Raw genomic sequence first — 19,766 nt, 5'->3', positions numbered from 1 at the left:
ATCACGAACCGTGCACACACAAAATGTGCATTGATTTCAATGAGCCCGGACCACAATTGCGGACCATATAATGAAGTCTTATGTTTTTTTTGTGGTCAGGGCAATGCACGGACCGTGGAAACCATAGGCTTGCATGTGTTGTATACTATCCGCAATTGCTGCTCCACAATTGTGAATAGTATACGGCCGAAAATGCTCCGTCATGTGCATGACGCCAATGAGTTTTTTTAACGTAGGGCCATATAGAGGTGAACAGCATTTTTCCTTTAATAACTGAAATCCTCCTAGAAAAACAACACAACATTTTGTATTTACCGGAGTTTAGTCTAATAATAAAAGTAGTTTATCTGAAACATTCAAGGGTGACAAATATGCAAGAACAACATTCACAGCACTGACATTTCAATATTCAATCTACAATCAAACAGTTTGAAAAAAAAAGTGATGGAATTTAACAGGTAACACGAACAACTGTAATTTGAAAATAAAAATTCACAGACCTTTTGGGAGTTGTTACTGTATCAGGGCAGGACCGTTTATCATAGAATACACTGTCAATTCTTTGTTCTATGAGAGGCTGCTTAACGATAATGTGGGACTAATCTGTCCAAAAGGTTAAAGCTCAGCTCAAAGTAGACCCTGCAACATGGCAATGACCCAAAACATACCAGTAACCCTCCAAAGAATGGCTGGGGAAAAAAATAAAAAATAAATGGAGGATTCATGAATGGCCAAGTCCAAGCCCGGTTCTAGATCCCATGAAGATGCTGGGGGAGGGGAATGTGAAACTGGCTGTGCATGCGCTCCATGGAAGAGTAAAAATCGAAATTCCCCATATACGAGACATGTAGACAGTAAGGCCTCATTCACATTTGTGTATTTTGGTCAGTATGTTGCATCAGTATTTGTTAGTGGAACACAAATATACCCCTGCTGGAGGTACAAGGTATTGTATTTGAGCCACGGACATGGCTTCTCTGTGAATTTTGTTTAATAAATGATATTAATTTATTGTTTTGTGTTCAATTCCACCACTATTATCTTTACATACTGTCTGAATGAAGATCAAATATTGATATGTCCACTTATGTTAAAAAAAAAATGAGTTTAGATGTTTACATAGGGTGACCTTCATTTTTTACCATGTAACTAAGGGTCCTTTTTTTATTTTTATTATATCCACAATACTTTTCCTCAATGAATTCCGGTCACAGCGGAACTTAAATAAATAAAATGTGGGTGTTTGGCAGATACAGGCTAATTTCATCCCAAAAAATAAACCCTCTTATTGGTTGTTCAATGTCTGTGAATAACTGGATATGTTAAAAAATCTTTTTTTTCTCTATTTTTCACATTCCAAACAGCAGGATGGATTATTCTCTATGTGAATTCTCTGATGAGTTTCAAAATTGAATTTCCTTATAAAACATTTTCTGCAGATTGAATAAAAATAGCTTTTCTCCAGTGTGACTTCTCTGATGTATAACAAGATCTGATTTTAATGTAAAACATGTCCCACATTCTGAGCAGGAGTATAGCTTCTCCCACGTGTGACTTCTCTGATGAACCCTAAGTTTGGTGTTAGTAATAAAACATTTCCCACATTCTGAACATGAAAATGGTTTCACCCCTGTGTGAATTCGCTTGTGTCTAACAATATATTATTTATCTGTAAACATTTCCCACATTCGGAACATGATTATGGCTTCTCTCCTGTGTGACGTCTCTGATGTATAACAACATCTGATTTTGATGTAAAACATCTCCCACATTCTGAACATGAATATGGCTTCTCTCCTGTGTGACTTCTCTTGTGTGTAACAAGATATGATTTATGTGTAAAACATTTCCCGCATTCTGAACATGAATATGGTTTCTCCCCTGAGTGACTTCTTTGATGTGTGACAAGACTTGATTTATCTGTAAAACATTTTCCGCATTCTGAACATGAATATGGCTTCTCTCCTGTGTGACGTCTCTGATGTATAACAAGATCTGATTTTGATGTAAAACATTTCCCACATTCTGAACATGAATATGGCTTCTCCCCTGTGTGACTTCTCTGATGATCCCTAAGTTTGGCTTTAGTAGTAAAACATTTCCCACATTCTGAACAGGAGTATGGCTTCTCCCCTGTGTGACTTCTCTGATGATCCCTAAGTTTGGCTTTAGTAGTAAAACATTTCCCACATTCTGAACATGAAAATGGTTTCTCCCCTGTGTGAATTCGCTCATGTAGGACAAGATCTGATTTATTTGTAAAACATTTCCCACATTCTGAACATGAAAATGGTTTCTCCCCTGTGTGAATTCGCTTGTGTCTAACAAGATATGATTTATCTGTAAAACATTTTCCACATTCTGAACATGAATATGGCTTCTCCCCTGTGTGACGTCTCTGATGTATAACAACATATGATTTATCTGTAAAACATTTCCCACATTCTGAACATGAATATGGCTTCTCCCCTGTGTGACTTATTTTGTGTATACCGCTTGATTTTTCTTTAAAACATTTCCCACATTCTGAACATGAATATGGCTTCTGTCCTGTGTGACTTCTCTCATGTATAATGCTTGATTTTTCTTTACAACATTTCCCACATTCTGAACATGAATATGGCTTCTCCCCTGTGTGACTTATTTTGTGTATACCGCTTGATTTTTCTTTAAAACATTTCCCACATTCTGAACATGAATATGGCTTCTGTCCTGTGTGACTTCTCTCATGTATAATGCTTGATTTTTCTTTACAACATTTCCCACATTCTGAACATGAATATGGCTTCTCCCCGGTGTGACTTCTCTCATGTGTGACAAGACTTGATTTATCTGTAAAACATTTCCCACATTCTGAACATGAATACGGCTTCTCTCCTGTGTGACTTCTCTGATGAACCCTAAGTTTGGCTTTGGTAGTAAAACATTTCCCACATTCTGAACATGAAAATGGCTTCTCCCCTGTGTGAATTCGCTCATGTAGGACAAGATCTGATTTATTTATAAAACATTTCCCACATTCTAAACATGAAAATGGTTTTTCCCCAGTGTGAATTCGCTCGTGTCTAACAAGATCTGATTTATTTCTGAAACTTTTCCCACATTTTGAACATGAATACGGCTTCGCTCCTGTGTGACTTCTCTCGTGTGTGACAAGACTTGATTTATCTGTAAAACATTTCCCACATTCTGAACATGAATATGGTTTCTCCCCTGTGTGACGTCTCTTATGTATAACAAGCTTTGATTTTGATGTAAAACATCTCCCACATTCTGAACATGAATATGGCTTCTCCCCTGTGTGACTTCTCTCATGTATAACAAGATTTGATTTTGATGTAAAACATCTCCCACATTCTGAACATGAATATGGTTTCTCTCCTGTGTGACTTCTCTCGTGTGTGACAAGACTTGATTTATCTGTAAAACATTTCCCACATTCTGAACATGAATATGGTTTCTCCCCTGTGTGACGTCTCTCATGTATAACAAGATGTGATTTACGGGCAAAGGTTTTCCCACATTCTGAACATGTATATGGCTTCTCTCCTGTGAGACTTCTCTGGTGTGTAACAAGATGTGATTTATGTGTAAAATATTTTCTAAGATCTGAACATGAATATGGCTTCTCCCCTGTATGAATTGTTCTTTTGGTAACAATCTGAGATTGGTCAGGAGGAGGTTCCTGGTGATTTGGAGGATTATATGATAGATATGAGCTGTGAAGTGCTGGATGTACATTATGGGTAATGAGGTTTTCTCCTGAAGACTGCTGCATGAGATCTTCATCTTCAACTTCATAATTTAGCGAGGACATGGAGTTTCCTTCAGAATTCTTAATAAGTTTTCCTGTTAGGATTAAAAATGGATATCTAGGTAAACTTACTCTATGTTCCTAATTATTATGCACATGGGATTTTTGTTTATTTTTCCTGGCCAGTCAGTATGTGGAAGTTTTTTTTATCCTAAACAGTTGTAATAACAGCCAAATTGTAATATAAGTGGAAGTACGGATAATGGCAATGGCTTTATTTATATTTCGAAAAGAACACAAAAAATATGTGGTTTCAAATTATTGGAAAACATTACATTTCAAACAGAAATCTGTTATTTGCTGCATGCACAGACGAATTTCCATTAAATAAATATAAGTTAAATCCAAAATATTCTATTTACAGATTCAGATTAATATACGAGCCCGTTTTTTAGATGACTTTAAAGGGGTTATCCTTGGACCAAAAATTGCATCACATTAATATTTTTATATAAAAAGAAGTTACTTACTAATTGACTTTAATTTAAAATTCGGTACTAAATCGTTCAGTTCAAACCCAGTGAATTGATCCCGGATGTCCTGTAGCTTTTCTAATTTTGATGACGCGCCAACATGTTCCCAAGTGACAGAGGGCATGCTTCCTGTGCTGTACATGTCGGAGTGTTATCAATCGCATGACTGCAAGGGGTTATCACATTGCCTATTGCTGGAGTCCCCGAGCAGAGCATCAGCTAGCGCTTTGCTCAGGACTCCAGAACTGCACCCGACATTTGGTCAGTAATTTCAAGGGTTTCCTATCGCGGGAGTTCCCGAGCTGATGCTCTGCCTGGAGACTCCAGTACTGCTGCCAACGTCACTGTCACGGTCCACATATGGACAGTGACATCGGCAGCAGTACTGGAGTCCCCGAGCAGAGTATCAGCTGATGTTAAACTCGGGAACTCCAGGGATAGGAAACCCCTGCGGTCTCTGCTCAGGGAGTCCAGCAATAGGCAATGTGACATCCCCTTGCAGTCATGTCATTGATAACACGCGGACACGAACAGCACAGGAAGAATGCCCTCAGTCACGTGGGTCCGTGTAATCAATATTAGATATTAGAAAAGCTACAGGACTTCTGGGAACAATTAACTGGGTTTGAACTGCACGATTTGTTACAGACTTTTAAATTAAAGTACATAGTAAGTGACTTCTTTTTACATAAAGTATTAACGCAAAGCAATTTTTGGTCCCCGTATAACCCCTTTATGAACGGTGTTATCCATTGACCTTATAAGCACATGTATAGTTTCTGCTGGTATTTCCTTTGTGGATGCCAGTATTGCCTCCCAAAGCTGCTTTTTTTTAGGTATACTGACGGCCACTGTTAGGGAAGAAACACACTAGGCATAAAAACTGCAGATTTTCCGCAGCGTAATACAGTAGAAGCAGAGTGGATGACATTCCAACAAATCGGATAAAAACGCGCAAAAAAAAACGCTCATAAAATAACCTGTAGTGCGATTTTTTTCAGCTGTAGTATGTCAATTCTGCAGAATCGCTGCTCTTCTATTGTGAGTTCTCCCATTGAATTCAGTGGGATGCTTAAACCAGCAACAAAGTCATATGTGTTGCGACATTTGCGGCAGAATCCCAGCAACTCCACCGCAAAAATTACAAATAATAAAAAAAAAAAAAAAAAAAAAAGTTAGTTACCCAGAATTCCCTGCTTCTTTTCCAGTCTGGCCTCCTGGGATGACGTTTCATCCCATGTGACCACTGCAGCCAATCACAGGCTGTAGCAGTCACATGGCCTGCAATGTAATCTTAGGAGGCTGGACTATGCACAGATGAGGGGGAGGGGTAAGTATAAACATTTTTTTTTTTTTTTAACGCTGCTTTGAACCGCAGAATTCCGCCAGAAAAACTGCACTACAATGTGGTGACATTTTTCAGATGGCATTCCCTGCGGGGTTCGGGGCGGATACGCGGTGCAGCTTGAAGCAGCGTGTCCGCCCTGAACATGCGGAGTGTGTTCCTGCCCTGATAGATCTTCCTTTTAAAAGGGTTTTCTGAAACCTACATTTTTTTTTATCAATGGTCTGACGCTTTGTTTAGGCATAAATTTACTCCCAGAATACTTTGTGTTCCTTTTCCTTATCTTTCCATGGTGTAAACGTCGTCTGTTTACATCGCTCAGTTTATTTACATGCCTCCATTTCTTCTGACAGATTCCAATCCGATGCTAGGGGAGAGAAAATTAAGCGCAGGTGTGGTGATAGCACAGGACTGAGAATGTGCAGTAAACACGGTGTAGAAACAACTCATGCTCAGTGACACTGGAGGAAGAGGATCCGGTCTACCCTTTCCCTCAGTGTACAGTCACAATACATTGAGCCGACCTGAAAAAGGAAATGTACAGGGCAGCGCCATGAAGTAAAGATTTCAAGACGGGAGACACATCATGTGACCGGCGCTGGAATCGGGTGTTCGTAAAGGAAATCCAAACATAAGTATATAACAAATTTGATTATTTTTAGAAGTGCAGTGAAATAGAAAGTGGTTCATAGGTTCTGGAAAACACCTTTAAAGGAGAACTCCTTTATTTTTTTTATTGCACCCTCCAGAAAGACAGAAACTTTCCTTAGTAAGCCTTTATCCGATCGTACCGGCCTGTGGAGAATCCTGCATGGAGAGGCTCATGATGCTCTGGAGACACACAGAAGCTTTCCTTAGTAAGCCTTTATCAGATCGTGCCGGCCTGTGGAGGATCCTGCATGGAGAGGCTCGTGACGCTCCGGAGACACTGAGAAACTTTCTTTAGTAAGCCTTTATCAGATCGTACCGGCCTGTGGAGGATTCTGCATGGAGAGGCTCATGACGCTCCGGAGACACTCAGAAGCTTTCGTTAGTAAGCCTTTATCAGATCGTACCGGCCTGTAGAGGATCCGGCACGGAGTGGCTCGTGGTGCTCCGGAGACACAGAAACTTTCCTTAGTAAGCCTTTATCGGATCATATCAGCCTGTGGAGGATCCTGCATGGAGAGGCTCGTGATGCTCCGGAGACACACAGGAACTTTTTTTGCCTTGCCTATGATGCCAGCCTCTAACAGGACCTATAGGAGTAAAGAGACGGCAGACCTGGGGGCCCTTATCTCTGATCCCGGCCTCTAGCAGGACCTATAGGAGTAAAGAGATGGCATACCTGGGGGCCCTCATCTTTGATCCCGGCCTCTAGCAGGACCTATAGGAGTAAAGACACGGCAGACCTGGGGCCCTCATCTCTGATCCCGGCCTCTAGCAGGACCTATGGAAGTAAAGAGACGGCAGACCTGGGGGCCCTCATCTCTGATCCCGGCTGTCTCATACAGTCCACACCAACATAGCATCCAGCAGGCTCAGCCCGTGAGCGCACTCCCTGCTTCCCCTTGCAGCCTATGATGTGAGTATACGTTAAACGTCGGCAAGGGATTAAGTAGTTAAACATAGCTGGAGTGCCCCAAAAACCTGATGTTATGTCTAGTGTTGGGCCTGCACTATGTAGAACACAATCACTTTCACCTAAGACTATGCACACCTTTCAACTAAAAAATGTGTTATTTGTTTGTTTGTTTTTAAATGGACCTTAATAAAAAAAAAATTACATACAGTTTCTTTGTATTCTGTATATATAGAAGCTGTATCCTGCCACCACAGCCGACACGGTCAGGTCAGCTGCACGGACGTGATCATTATTAGCTTTCACCGGAGCAGTCAGTGAAGCTGACTTGCCGGTATCGGCTTTGACGGCAGGATACAGCTCCCATGAATACAAGATACATAGAAGTGTAACTTAAAAAGTAAAAAAAGTGTTTATTAAAGTCAATTTAAAAATCACTAAAAACATTGATTCATTAAAAAAAACAAAAAAAAAAAACAACAACTTTGGTTCAAAAGGTGTGCGCAGCTTTTAAGGGTTACTTTAATGTGCCACTAAGGGGGACCCCACCTCAAGAAACCTCTGAGTCCACTTCCTACATTCATTATTACTGACCTGTGGTGACATCTCCTGGAGTTTCCTCCTTCACGTCACTCATACACGGTGGATCGCCCCTCCTCCGCTCTTCTTCATCCTCCGCTTTGTTATCAGTCAGATCTTCACCCTGATTGGTCAGATGTAACAATTCAGCAGAAAGTCTGAAATATCTGATCAAGAAACCAACCAGAAATCTATGACATCTATGACTGCAGGACCAGAAAGCCCCCCCCCACCCTTATATAGATCTGGTATACGGCGCCGCACCATCTACCTGATGATCCTCTGGACAGTCCTGGGAATACAGAGGACGGGGACATCTCTCTGCTGGATTCCTCCTACTGGATCCATCTGTAGGAAACACACAGAGGTGGAATAAATATTTCCATGTGATGATCAGATGATGGGTGTAGTATCTAGGTGACCCACAAACCAGTGAGATTCTCCCCCTCCTTACACTGCTGATCAGCCCTTATATCCGTCTCCTCTTCTGCTTCATCTTTAACTTCAACCTTAATATTAATCAGATTTTCATCCTAAACCGACAACAAAATAAATATAAAATGGTCTTTGGGACAATTACTTTATGGTCATATTGTGGGGAGACTTTAGCGCCACCTACCTGATGATTCTCGGGAACATTGTGATTTTCCTCTGGACAGTCCTGGGAATACAGAGGACATCTCTTTGGTGGATTCCTTCTGCTGGATCCATCTGTAGAAGACACACGGGGACAGAATACATTACTGCTGTATATCTGTCTATAGATCATACTCTTCTCTCATCAATCAGGACTTACATAACAATGATGTGTTCTCTCCAACTTCCTGATAAAACACCGAGCGAATATGTCAGCCCCGCAGTGAAATACCGGGAGGGAGCAGCTGCTCTATACAGGGACTCGCATTTCACTCCTTCCTCAGGCATTGTAAATTGCATAAATGTATACGTATTTTAGACTCTATGCTATACAACCTATATTGTCATACACCGTATAGAACAAGCAGAATTTACATCTCAAAAAAATGTATGTGCCTGTCCGTGTATTATGCCTCTGTCATGGCCTAGCGGGCATTAAATAAAGGCAGGCCTGGGGGCCTTTACTAGGCCCCTCAGCTGCCATAGAAGAAGCCGGCACTCTGCGATCCTATCGCAAAATCCTATCGTCAAAACTTCATTGCCCTTATTCCCGCTCCTAAACGCCTCCTCTGACGGTAAATAACGGTCTGGAAACATTTCACTCCTATTATGGGAATAATCCGCCAGTCTCGTTTGTTCTTCTTATACCCGCAAAACTGGCCCGCCCTGAATGCTGAAATCTCATCTGAGATGGCGCGCACGCACCCGTTATGTATGGTCCTACACCCTTCCCTGCTTCGTCTGGGCCTCAAATCTAGTTACTGCGCAGGCACCGCTATGGTGTCCCGTTGTGCGCGTGCACCAGAACAGGATATCGATGCGCAAGCGCGGGAGGTTGTGTGTGCTGGAGAGGAGCTGTCAATCAAAAGTAAGGAGGCGGGGTTTATTAGAAAGGGCTTGAGGAATGAAGATAAGATATGAATCCTATGCTAATTAGCATACGTAACAGGAACACTTACAAACCGAAGACTAAAAGGTCCAGAGCCGACTAAGTAGATAATTATAGGCTACATAAAAATAATATTTCCCCCACTATCACCAGGTATTGCTGGTTTATGATGTGAAATGTTGGTGACCGTTTCCCTTTAACCCTTATACAGAGATCTGGTCTTCGCTGCAGGGAGGCTACCAGGTCGCTACTTCTCGAGGTTATCCCAGTGGAGTAACTGCTGGTCAAGCGGACTAGAAACAGGACCTGTCGGATGGTACCTTCAAGGATGGAAGCTTCAGGCTAGACAGCGGACAGCAGGACACGGGCAGGCTACAGGACACTGGCATACAGTAGATAACAAATATAGGCTGACAACATACAGCAATAGCGCACTGGAACTTTTGCAGGATACTATCTAGGTTGTTCCAATGTTGCTCAGGCACCAGGAGGATAGTGAAGGTGTCCTGACTAGTTAAATAGTCCTGGAGGCAACCGGGATTGGTTAAGTGACTTTCGAATTTCACACGCTGGCCCCATAAGAGGCGGCAGGGGACAGTGCGGCCGCGAGCAAAGGACAACACAAGACACCGGCGGCAGGCTGTCGGAGGGGTACGAGACCTGGTGGCGGGGAACCGCTGCCAGAGTTACCATATGTAGGTATGCATGAACTCGAACATCTACTACTTTATTTTCAGGAGTCGTCGGGCTCCAGATTTGCTTAGGTTTCACTTAAAGCAACGAACATGAAACATTTTCATGCAATTTCTTATAAAACTTTTGATGAAAAACATGCGGTGCGTTGTATAGGATTTCCAGAAAGTGGCAGGAGTCGAATGTCAGAAAGTATATGGGGGTGGGGGAATCAGGAGGTTTTTATTTTTTTTCCTAATTCAGGTATTATTTTCGTTTGTCAAAAGTGTGAACAGCAAAATAATTACCGAATGTTTCGGACTATGAGACGCACCGGACCAGAACGTTTCAGACAACAGAAAATAGGAAAAAACTATTTGTTCTATTTCACCACATTGTGGGAGCCAGAAGCTTTATCTTTTTTCGTCGACTGAGCCATGTGAGAGATTATATTTTGTGGGACGAGATGTAGTTTTTATTGGCACCATTTTTTGGTACATAGGTTGTTTTTTTTGTTTTTAGGGCCAAGGTGACCAAAAAAACAATTCTGGGGCATTAAAAAAAATGATTTACATCACTCACCAAGCGAGTTACATAGTTAGTACGGCTGAAAAAAGACACATGTCCATCAAGTTCAACCAAGGGACGGGAAAAGGGAAGGAAAAATTTCTACACATAGGAGCTAATATTTTTTTGTTCTAGGAAATTATCTAACCCTTTTTTAAAGCCATCTACTGTCCCTGCTGTGACCAGCTCCTGCGGTGTCTACTGTCCCTGCTGTGACGGCTCCTGCAGTGTCTACTGTCCCTGCTGTGACGGCTCCTGCAGTGTCTACTGTCCCTGCTGTGACCAGCTCCTGCGGTGTCTACTGTCCCTGCTGTGACGGCTCCTGCGGTGTCTCCTGTCCCTGCTGTGATGGCTCCTGCGGTGTCTCCTGTCCCTGCTGTGACGGCTCCTGCGGTGTCTACTGTCCCTGCTGTGACGGCTCCTGCGGTGTCTACTGTCCCTGCTGTGACGGCTCCTGCGGTGTCTCCTGTCCCTGCTGTGACAGCTCCTGCGGTAGACTATTCCATAGATTCACAGTTCTCACGGTAAAGAAGGCTTGTCGCCTCTGCAGCTTGAACCTTTTTTTCTCCAGACGGAGGGAGTGCCCCCTTGTTTTTTGAGGGGGTTTTACAAGGAACAGGATTTCACCATATTTTTTGTATGTGCCATTAATATATTTATATAAGTTAATCATGTCCCCCCTTAGTCGTCTTTTTTCAAGGCTAAATAGGTTTAATTCTTTCAATCTTTCCTCATAACTTAAATTCTCCATGCCCCTAATTAGCTTCGTTGCTCTTCTTTGTATTTTTTCCAACTCCAGGGCATCCTTTCTATGAACTGGAGCCCAGAACTGAACTGCATATTCTAGATGAGGCCTCACTAATGCTTTGTAAAGTGGCAATATTACATCCCTGTCCCGTGAGTCCATGCCTCTTTTAATACACGACAATATCCTGCTGGCCTTTGAAGCAGCTGATTGACACTGCATGCTGTTATTGAGTTTATGATTTACAAGTACACCCAGATCCTTCTCAACAAGTGAATCCACCAGTGTAGCTCCCCCTAGGACATATGATGCATGCAGGTTGTTGGTACCCAGATGCATAACTTTACATTTATCTACATTAAACTTCATCTGCCAAGTGGACGCCCAAACACTTAGTTTGTTTAAATCTGCCTGCAATTCATGAACATCTTCCATAGACTGAACTATATTACATAGTTTGGTGTCATCTGCAAAAATAGAAATAGTGCTATTAATCCCATCTTCTATATCATTAATAAATAAGTTGAATAATAGTGGTCCCAGCACTGAACCCTGGGGTACACCACTTATTACCGGGGACCATTCAGAGTAGGAATCATTGACCACAACTCTCTGGATACGGTCCTTGAGCCAATTCTCAATCCAATTACAAACTATATTTTCTAAACCTATAGTCCTTAATTTACCCATTAGGCGTCTATGGGGGACAGTGTCAAATGCCTTTGCAAAGTCCAAAAACACTAAATCCACAGCGGCCCCTCTGTCTAGACTTCTGCTCACCTCTTCATAAAAACAGATTAGGTTAGTTTGACAACTTCTGTCCTTAGTAAAACCGTGCTGGCTGTCACTTATAATGCTATTTATTGTCACATAATCCTGTATATAGTCCCTCAATAGCCCCTCAAACATTTTCCCCACGATGGATGTTAAGCTTACTGGTCTATAATTACCCGGGGAAGACCTAGAGCCCTTTTTGAAAATAGGCACCACATTTGCGTTGCGCCAGTCCCTTGGCACTATACCAGTCACTAGAGATTCTCTGAATATTATGAAAAGGGGGACAGAAATAACTGAACTAAGCTCTTTAAGAATTCTAGGGTGTAACCCATCTGGTCCCGGGGCCTTGTGCACATTTATTTTATTTAATTTAGCTTGGACCATCTCTACATTCATCCAATTCAGTATATCAACTGATATATTAACAGCACTGGCACCGGCTACATCAGCTCCTCAGCACTGGCACCGGCTACATCAGCTGCTCCTACTTCTGTTGTATATACAGAGCTAAAGAATCCATTTAGTAACTCTGCCTTCTCTTGATCCCCTGTGATCAACTCCCCATTACCATTATCTAGGGGTCCTACATGTTCAGACCTTGGCTTTTTAGCATTTATATACTTGAAGAATTTTTTGGGATTTGTTTTACTATCCTTGGCCACCTGCCTTTCATTTTGTATTTTTGCTGATTTTTATTAAATTTTTACAGATTTTATTAAGCTCTTTATATTTTACAAAGGCTACAGCTGTACCCTCAGATTTGTATTTTTTAAATGCCCTTTTTTTGTCATGTATTGCCCCTTTCACAGAAGGTGTAAGCCATGTGGGGTTTAATTTGAGTCGTTTATACTTGTTACCTATAGGAATAAATTTTGCACTATAATAACTCAAAGTAGATTTGAAAATCTCCCATTTATCATTTGTTCCATTATTTGACATTAGTTCTTCCCAGTCCATATCCTGAATTGCCGCCCTCATCCTGGGGAAATTGGCTTTCTTAAAATTAAATGTTTTTGCCCTCCCAGCCTGCATTTGTTTTTTACAGTATAGGTAAAATGTAACTATATTGTGATCACTGTTACCGAGGTTTTCACGAACATTGACATTCCCAACAAGATCTGCATTATTAGAAATGACCAGATCCAACAGAGTTTCACCTCTAGTCGGGTCTTCCACAAACTGGCCTATAAAATTTTCCTGCAACAGGTTGAGGAAATGTCTCCCCTTTGCAGTTGAAGCCGAACCATGACACCAATTAATATCCCGATAATTAAAATCTCCCATTATCACTACAGTACGCGCCTGTGCAGCCCGCTCCATCTGTTTATATAGCTGAACTTCCATCTCCTCAGTTATATTGGGGGGTCTATAGATTACACCAAAAGTAAAAGGTATTTTAAATAATCATATATTGTAATAGTTCGGTCGTTTTAATTTTTTTTACATTGTGCTTGGGGAAAAAATGGGAAAAGTTTTTTTTTTTTTTTTACTTTTAATATTCTTTTACACCCGTTCGATCGCTGGTACAATGCACTGAACAAGTGTATTGCAATATATGGTCATTTTTACAGGCTTCTGTTAAGCTGTGCCGGAGGAATGGCGAGGAGGCCGACCTTGGGGCTTTCATTAGGCCCCCGAGCTGCCATGACAACTTTTGGAGCCACCCCGATCACGCTGTAGGGGGGGGGGGGGGGACGTTAGGCTGTCGGAGGGGGCCGCCCCTATAAATTGTTGTGGTCGTTATGGACCACGGCATGGGGTTTTACCATGAGGGACCTTTATGAGATATCCACAGGATATGTCCTAAATATCAGATAGATGCGGGTCTCACCTCTGCGACCCGCACCTATCTCTAGAACGGGGTCCCCTATACTCTGTTCTAACTCTGTGTTCCAGCTGATTTCTGACCATGATGGAGAAAACAGCATAACTTACTGAGCTACACTTTTCCGTAAGCCCCACAGAACTGAATGATGCGCCGGCACCTCATGGGTCAGGAAGGAGTTGAGGAAGCGGTAAGGGGGGGGGGGGGGTCAGGCCCATTGACTGCTGACTATAAGACGCAGGGACTTTTTAGTAAGAGTTATTCTTGCTAAAAAGTGTGTCTTATAGTCCGAAAAATACGGTATATGATTTTCAGGCATCCCTTAACGTTTGCAGAGGCTGTATGTTTTGTGAATTACTGGCCTAACACCGTCGTCTGACATAGATGACTGGCAGTAAAATACACCTGGTACCACATTGGTTGATATAGATGACTGGTAGAAACATACACCTGGTACCACACTGGCTGAGATTGATGACTGGTAGTAACATACACCTGGTACCACACTGGCTGAGATTGATGACTGTCAGTAACAAACACCTGGTACCACACTGGCTGATATAGATGACTGGCAGTAACATACACCTGGTACCACACTGTCTGACATAGAAGACTGGCAGTAACATACACCTGGTACCACACTGGCTGAGATTGATGACTGGCAGTAACATACACCTGGTACCACACTGGCTGATATTGATGACTGGCAGTACCATACACCTGGTACCACACTGGCTGAGATTGATAACTGGCAGTAACATACACCTGGTACCACACTGGCTGATATAGATGACTGGCAGTAACATACACCTGGTACCACACTGGCTGAGATTGATGACTGGCAATAACGCAGACCTGGTACCACACTGGCTGAGATAGATGACTGGCAGTAACGCAGACCTGGTACCACACTGGCTGAGATAGATGACTGGTAATAACATACACCTGGTACCACACTGGCTGAGATTGATGACTGGCAGTAACATACATCTGGTACCACACTGGCTGAGATTGAGGACTGGTAATAATATACACGTGGTACCACACTGGTTGAGATTGATGACTGGTAATAACATACACCTTTTACCACACTGGCTGAGACGGATGACTAGTAATAACACACACCTGGTACCACACTGGCTGAGATTGATGACTGGTAGTAACATACACCTGGTACCACACTGGCTGATATAGATGTCTGGCAGTAACATACACCTGGTACCACACTGGCTGAGATTGATGACTGGCAGTAACATACACCTGGTTCCACACTGGCTGAGATTGATGACTGGCAGTAAAATACACCTGGTACCATACTGGCGGAGATTGATGACTGGCAGTAACATACACCTGGTACCACACTGGCTAATATAGATGACTGGCAGTAACATACAACTGGTACCACACTGGCTGACATTGATGACTGGCAGTAACATACACCTGGTACCACACTGGCTGAGATTGATGACTGGTAGTAACATACACCTGGTACCACACTGGCTGAGATTGATGACTGGTAGTAACATACACCTGGTACCACACTGGCTGATATAGAGGTCTGGCAGTAACATACACCTGGTACCACACTGGCTGAGATTGATGACTGGCAGTAAAATACACCTGGTACCACACTGGCTGATATAGATGTCTGGCAGTAACATACACCTGGTACCACACTGGCTGAGATTGATGACTGGCAGTAAAATACACCTGGTACCATACTGGCAGAGTTTGATGACTGGCAGTAACATACACCTGGTTCCACACTGGCTGAGATTGATGACTGGCAGTAAAATACACCTGGTACCATACTGGCGGAGATTGATGACTGGCAGTAACATACACCTGGTACCACACTGGCTAATATAGATGACTGGCAGTAACATACAACTGGTACCACACTGGCTGACATTGATGACTGGCAGTAACATACACCTGGTACCACACTGGCTGAGATTGATGACTGGTAGTAACATACACCTGGTACCACACTGGCTGAGATTGATGACTGGTAGTAACATACACCTGGTACCACACTGGCTGATATAGAGGTCTGGCAGTAACATACACCTGGTACCACACTGGCTGAGATTGATGACTGGCAGTAAAATACACCTGGTACCACACTGGCTGATATAGATGTCTGGCAGTAACATACACCTGGTACCACACTGGCTGAGATTGATGACTGGCAGTAAAATACACCTGGTACCATACTGGCAGAGTTTGATGACTGGCAGTAACATACACCTGGTACCACACTGGCTGATATAGATGACTGGTAATAAACACACACCTGGTACCATACTGGCTGAGATTGATGACTGGTAATAACATACACCTGGCACCACACTGGCTGAGATTGATGACTGGTAAGAACCTACACCTGGTACCACACTGGTTGAGATTGATGACTGGTAATAACATACACCTGGGACCACACTGGCTGAGACGGATGACTAGTAATAACATACACCTGGTACAACACTGGCTGAGATTGATGACTGGTAGTAACATACACCTGGTACCACACTGGCTGATATAGATGTCTGGCAGTAACATACACCTGGTACCACACTTTCTGAGATTGATGACTGGCAGTAAAATACACCTGGTACCACACTGGCTGATATAGATGTCTGGCAGTAACATACACCTGGTACCACACTGGCTGAGATTGATGACTGGCAGTAACATACACCTGGTACCATACTGACTGAGATAGATGACTGGTAGTAAAACACACCTGGTACCACACTGGCTGAGATTGATGACTGGTAATAACATACACCTGGCACCACACTGGCTGAGATTGATGACTGGTAAGAACATACACCTGGTACCACACTGGCTGAGATTGATGACTGGTAATAACATACACCTGGTACCACACTGGCTGATATAGATGTCTGGCAGTAACATACACCTGGTACCACACTGGCTGAGATTGATGACTAGTAGTAACATACACCTGGTACCACACTGGCTGAGATTGATGTCTGGCAGTAACATACACCTGGTACCACACTGGCTGAGATTGATGACTGGCAGTAAAATACACCTGGTACCACACTGGCTGATATAGATGTCTGGCAGTAACATACACCTGGTCCCACACTGGCTGAGATTGATGACTGGCAGTAAAATACACCTGGTACCATACTGGCGGAGATTGATGACTGGCAGTAACATACACCTGGTACCACACTGGCTAATATAGATGACTGGCAGTAAAATACACCTGGTACCACACTGACTGAGGTAGATGACTGGTAATAACATACACCTGGTACCACACTGGCTGAGATTGATGACTGGTAATAACATACACCTGGTACCACACTGGCTGAGATTGATGACTGGCAATAACGCAGACCTGGTACCACACTGGCTGAGATAGATGACTGGCAGTACAAACAGAAAAAATGGGACATTGATATCATCAAAACCACAAAAAAGGCCATACTTACTAGGTAGGTGGGTGGGTGAAAACCCGTTCCCATCAGGACGCAGACGGGTCAAAGAATGCTGCAGAAGGAGTGTGCATTAAATAGTGATAGCCCCTCCCACTAGTCTTGAGGGGAGTGGCGAACTAAGTGCTCAAAGGTGTGCGATAAATGAGTGTCAGTGTAGTGCTAGGGTGTGAATGGATGGTAAAAAATAAATATGTATGTATGAAAGTGTCAGAACTGTGTAATAATGTAATAAAAATAAATAAATGTGATGAATAGGGGTCAGTGCTGTGAATAGTACATGGGGTGTCAGTACTATGTGTAATACGTGGAGGGATAATGTGCTGGTCGTCAGGCATGGCGTATCTTGCCGAATAACAGCCTATTTGTAACGCCGCTAGTGTTAGCTAAAGCGGGCTGCTCTGCATTCCAAACCAAACGCCAGCACATCATGCCCTCCCAGCATATAAGACCCGGCTGCGTCCTGAAAAAAAGTGTAGTATACGTAGTAAGAAATATCCATGAAACATGGGGTATTAGTTGTTATTTTGGCCAAAATACGCAAAGCTCGCAACCCAACGTCTGGCAGTAACATACACCTGGTACCACACTGGCTGAGATTGATGACTGGCAGTAACATACACCTGGTACCACACTGACTGAGATAGATGACTAGTAGTAACATACACCTGGTACCACACTGGCTGAGATTGATGACTGGTGGTAAAACACACCTGGTACCAAACTGGCAGAGATTGGTGACTGGTAATAACATACACCTGGTACCACACTGGCTGATATAGATGACTGGCAGTAACATACACCTGGTACCACACTGGCTGATATAGATGACTGGTAATAAACACACACCTGGTACCATACTGGCTGAGATTGATGACTGGTAATAACATACACCTGGCACCACACTGGCTGAGATTGATGACTGGTAAGAACCTACACCTGGTACCACACTGGTTGAGATTGATGACTGGTAATAACATACACCTGGTACCACACTGGCTGAGACGGATGACTAGTAATAACATACACCTGGTACAACACTGGCTGAGATTGATGACTGGTAGTAACATACACCTGGTACCACACTGGCTGATATAGATGTCTGGCAGTAACATACACCTGGTACCACACTGGCTGAGATTGATGACTGGCAGTAAAATACACCTGGTACCACACTGGCTGATATAGATGTCTGGCAGTAACATACACCTGGTACCACACTGGCTGAGATTGATGACTGGCAGTAACATACACCTGGTACCATACTGACTGAGATAGATGACTGGTAGTAAAACACACCTGGTACCACACTGGCTGAGATTGATGACTGGTAATAACATACACCTGGCACCACACTGGCTGAGATTGATGACTGGTAAGAACATACACCTGGTACCACACTGGTTGAGATTGATGACTGGTAATAACATACACCTGGTACCACACTGGCTGAGATTGATGACTGGTAATAACATACACCTGGTACCACACTGGCTGATATAGATGTCTGGCAGTAACATACACCTGGTACCACACTGGCTGAGATTGATGACTAGTAGTAACATACACCTGGTACCACACTGGCTGAGATTGATGTCTGGCAGTAACATACACCTGGTACCACACTGGCTGAGATTGATGACTGGCAGTAAAATACACCTGGTACCACACTGGCTGATATAGATGTCTGGCAGTAACATACACCTGGTCCCACACTGGCTGAGATTGATGACTGGCAGTAAAATACACCTGGTACCATACTGGCGGAGATTGATGACTGGCAGTAACATACACCTGGTACCACACTGGCTAATATAGATGACTGGCAGTAAAATACACCTGGTACCACACTGACTGAGGTAGATGACTGGTAATAACATACACCTGGTACCACACTGGCTGAGATTGATGACTGGTAATAACATACACCTGGTACCACACTGGCTGAGATTGATGACTGGCAATAACGCAGACCTGGTACCACACTGGCTGAGATAGATGACTGGCAGTAACGCAGACCTGGTACCACACTGGCTGAGATAGATGACTAGTAGTAACATACACCTGGTACCACACTGGCTGAGATTGATGCCTGGCAGTAACATACACCTGGTACCACACTGGCGGAGATTGATGACTGGTAATAACATACACCTGGTACCACACTGGCGGAGATTGATGACTGGTAATAACATACACCTGGTACCACACTGGCTGAGATTGATGACTAGAAGTAACATAAACCTGGTACCACGACTTCCGGGGGCGGGGCATCGCGGATGGCCGCTTTTAGCAGGAGCTCCTCTGTGGCCCGATACCATCCGGGCTGAATCTTGGCCATCCTGCCTCGGGGGACATTGCGGGCAATTCTCCTGACATGGGGGGCTTGGAGGTACCCCAGAGTGACTCC

General features: G+C 43.2%; 1 protein-coding gene across 1 annotated transcript in view; it reads right to left on the bottom strand.

Annotated features, from left to right (window-relative positions):
* Window positions 1-720: 720 nt before the first annotated feature.
* Window positions 721-19,766, bottom strand: part of LOC142684060 (uncharacterized) — a 74,903-nt gene continuing 55,857 nt past the window's right edge. The window contains exons 5-9 of the mRNA XM_075847450.1: window positions 8,392-8,483; window positions 8,227-8,305; window positions 8,044-8,120; window positions 7,788-7,896; window positions 721-3,849 (exon numbers count right to left, since the gene is read on the bottom strand). Coding sequence (XP_075703565.1) covers window positions 1,700-3,849; window positions 7,788-7,896; window positions 8,044-8,120; window positions 8,227-8,305; window positions 8,392-8,483 — 2,507 coding nt within the window. The 3' untranslated portion in view covers window positions 721-1,699. The remainder of the gene's footprint in view (window positions 3,850-7,787; window positions 7,897-8,043; window positions 8,121-8,226; window positions 8,306-8,391; window positions 8,484-19,766) is intronic.

Source organism: Rhinoderma darwinii (assembly GCF_050947455.1).
Source record: "Rhinoderma darwinii isolate aRhiDar2 chromosome 4 unlocalized genomic scaffold, aRhiDar2.hap1 SUPER_4_unloc_3, whole genome shotgun sequence".
NCBI lineage: Eukaryota > Metazoa > Chordata > Amphibia > Anura > Rhinodermatidae > Rhinoderma > Rhinoderma darwinii.
Note: the sequence above shows the minus strand (reverse complement) of the source record. Positions and strands in the feature narration are given on the sequence as shown.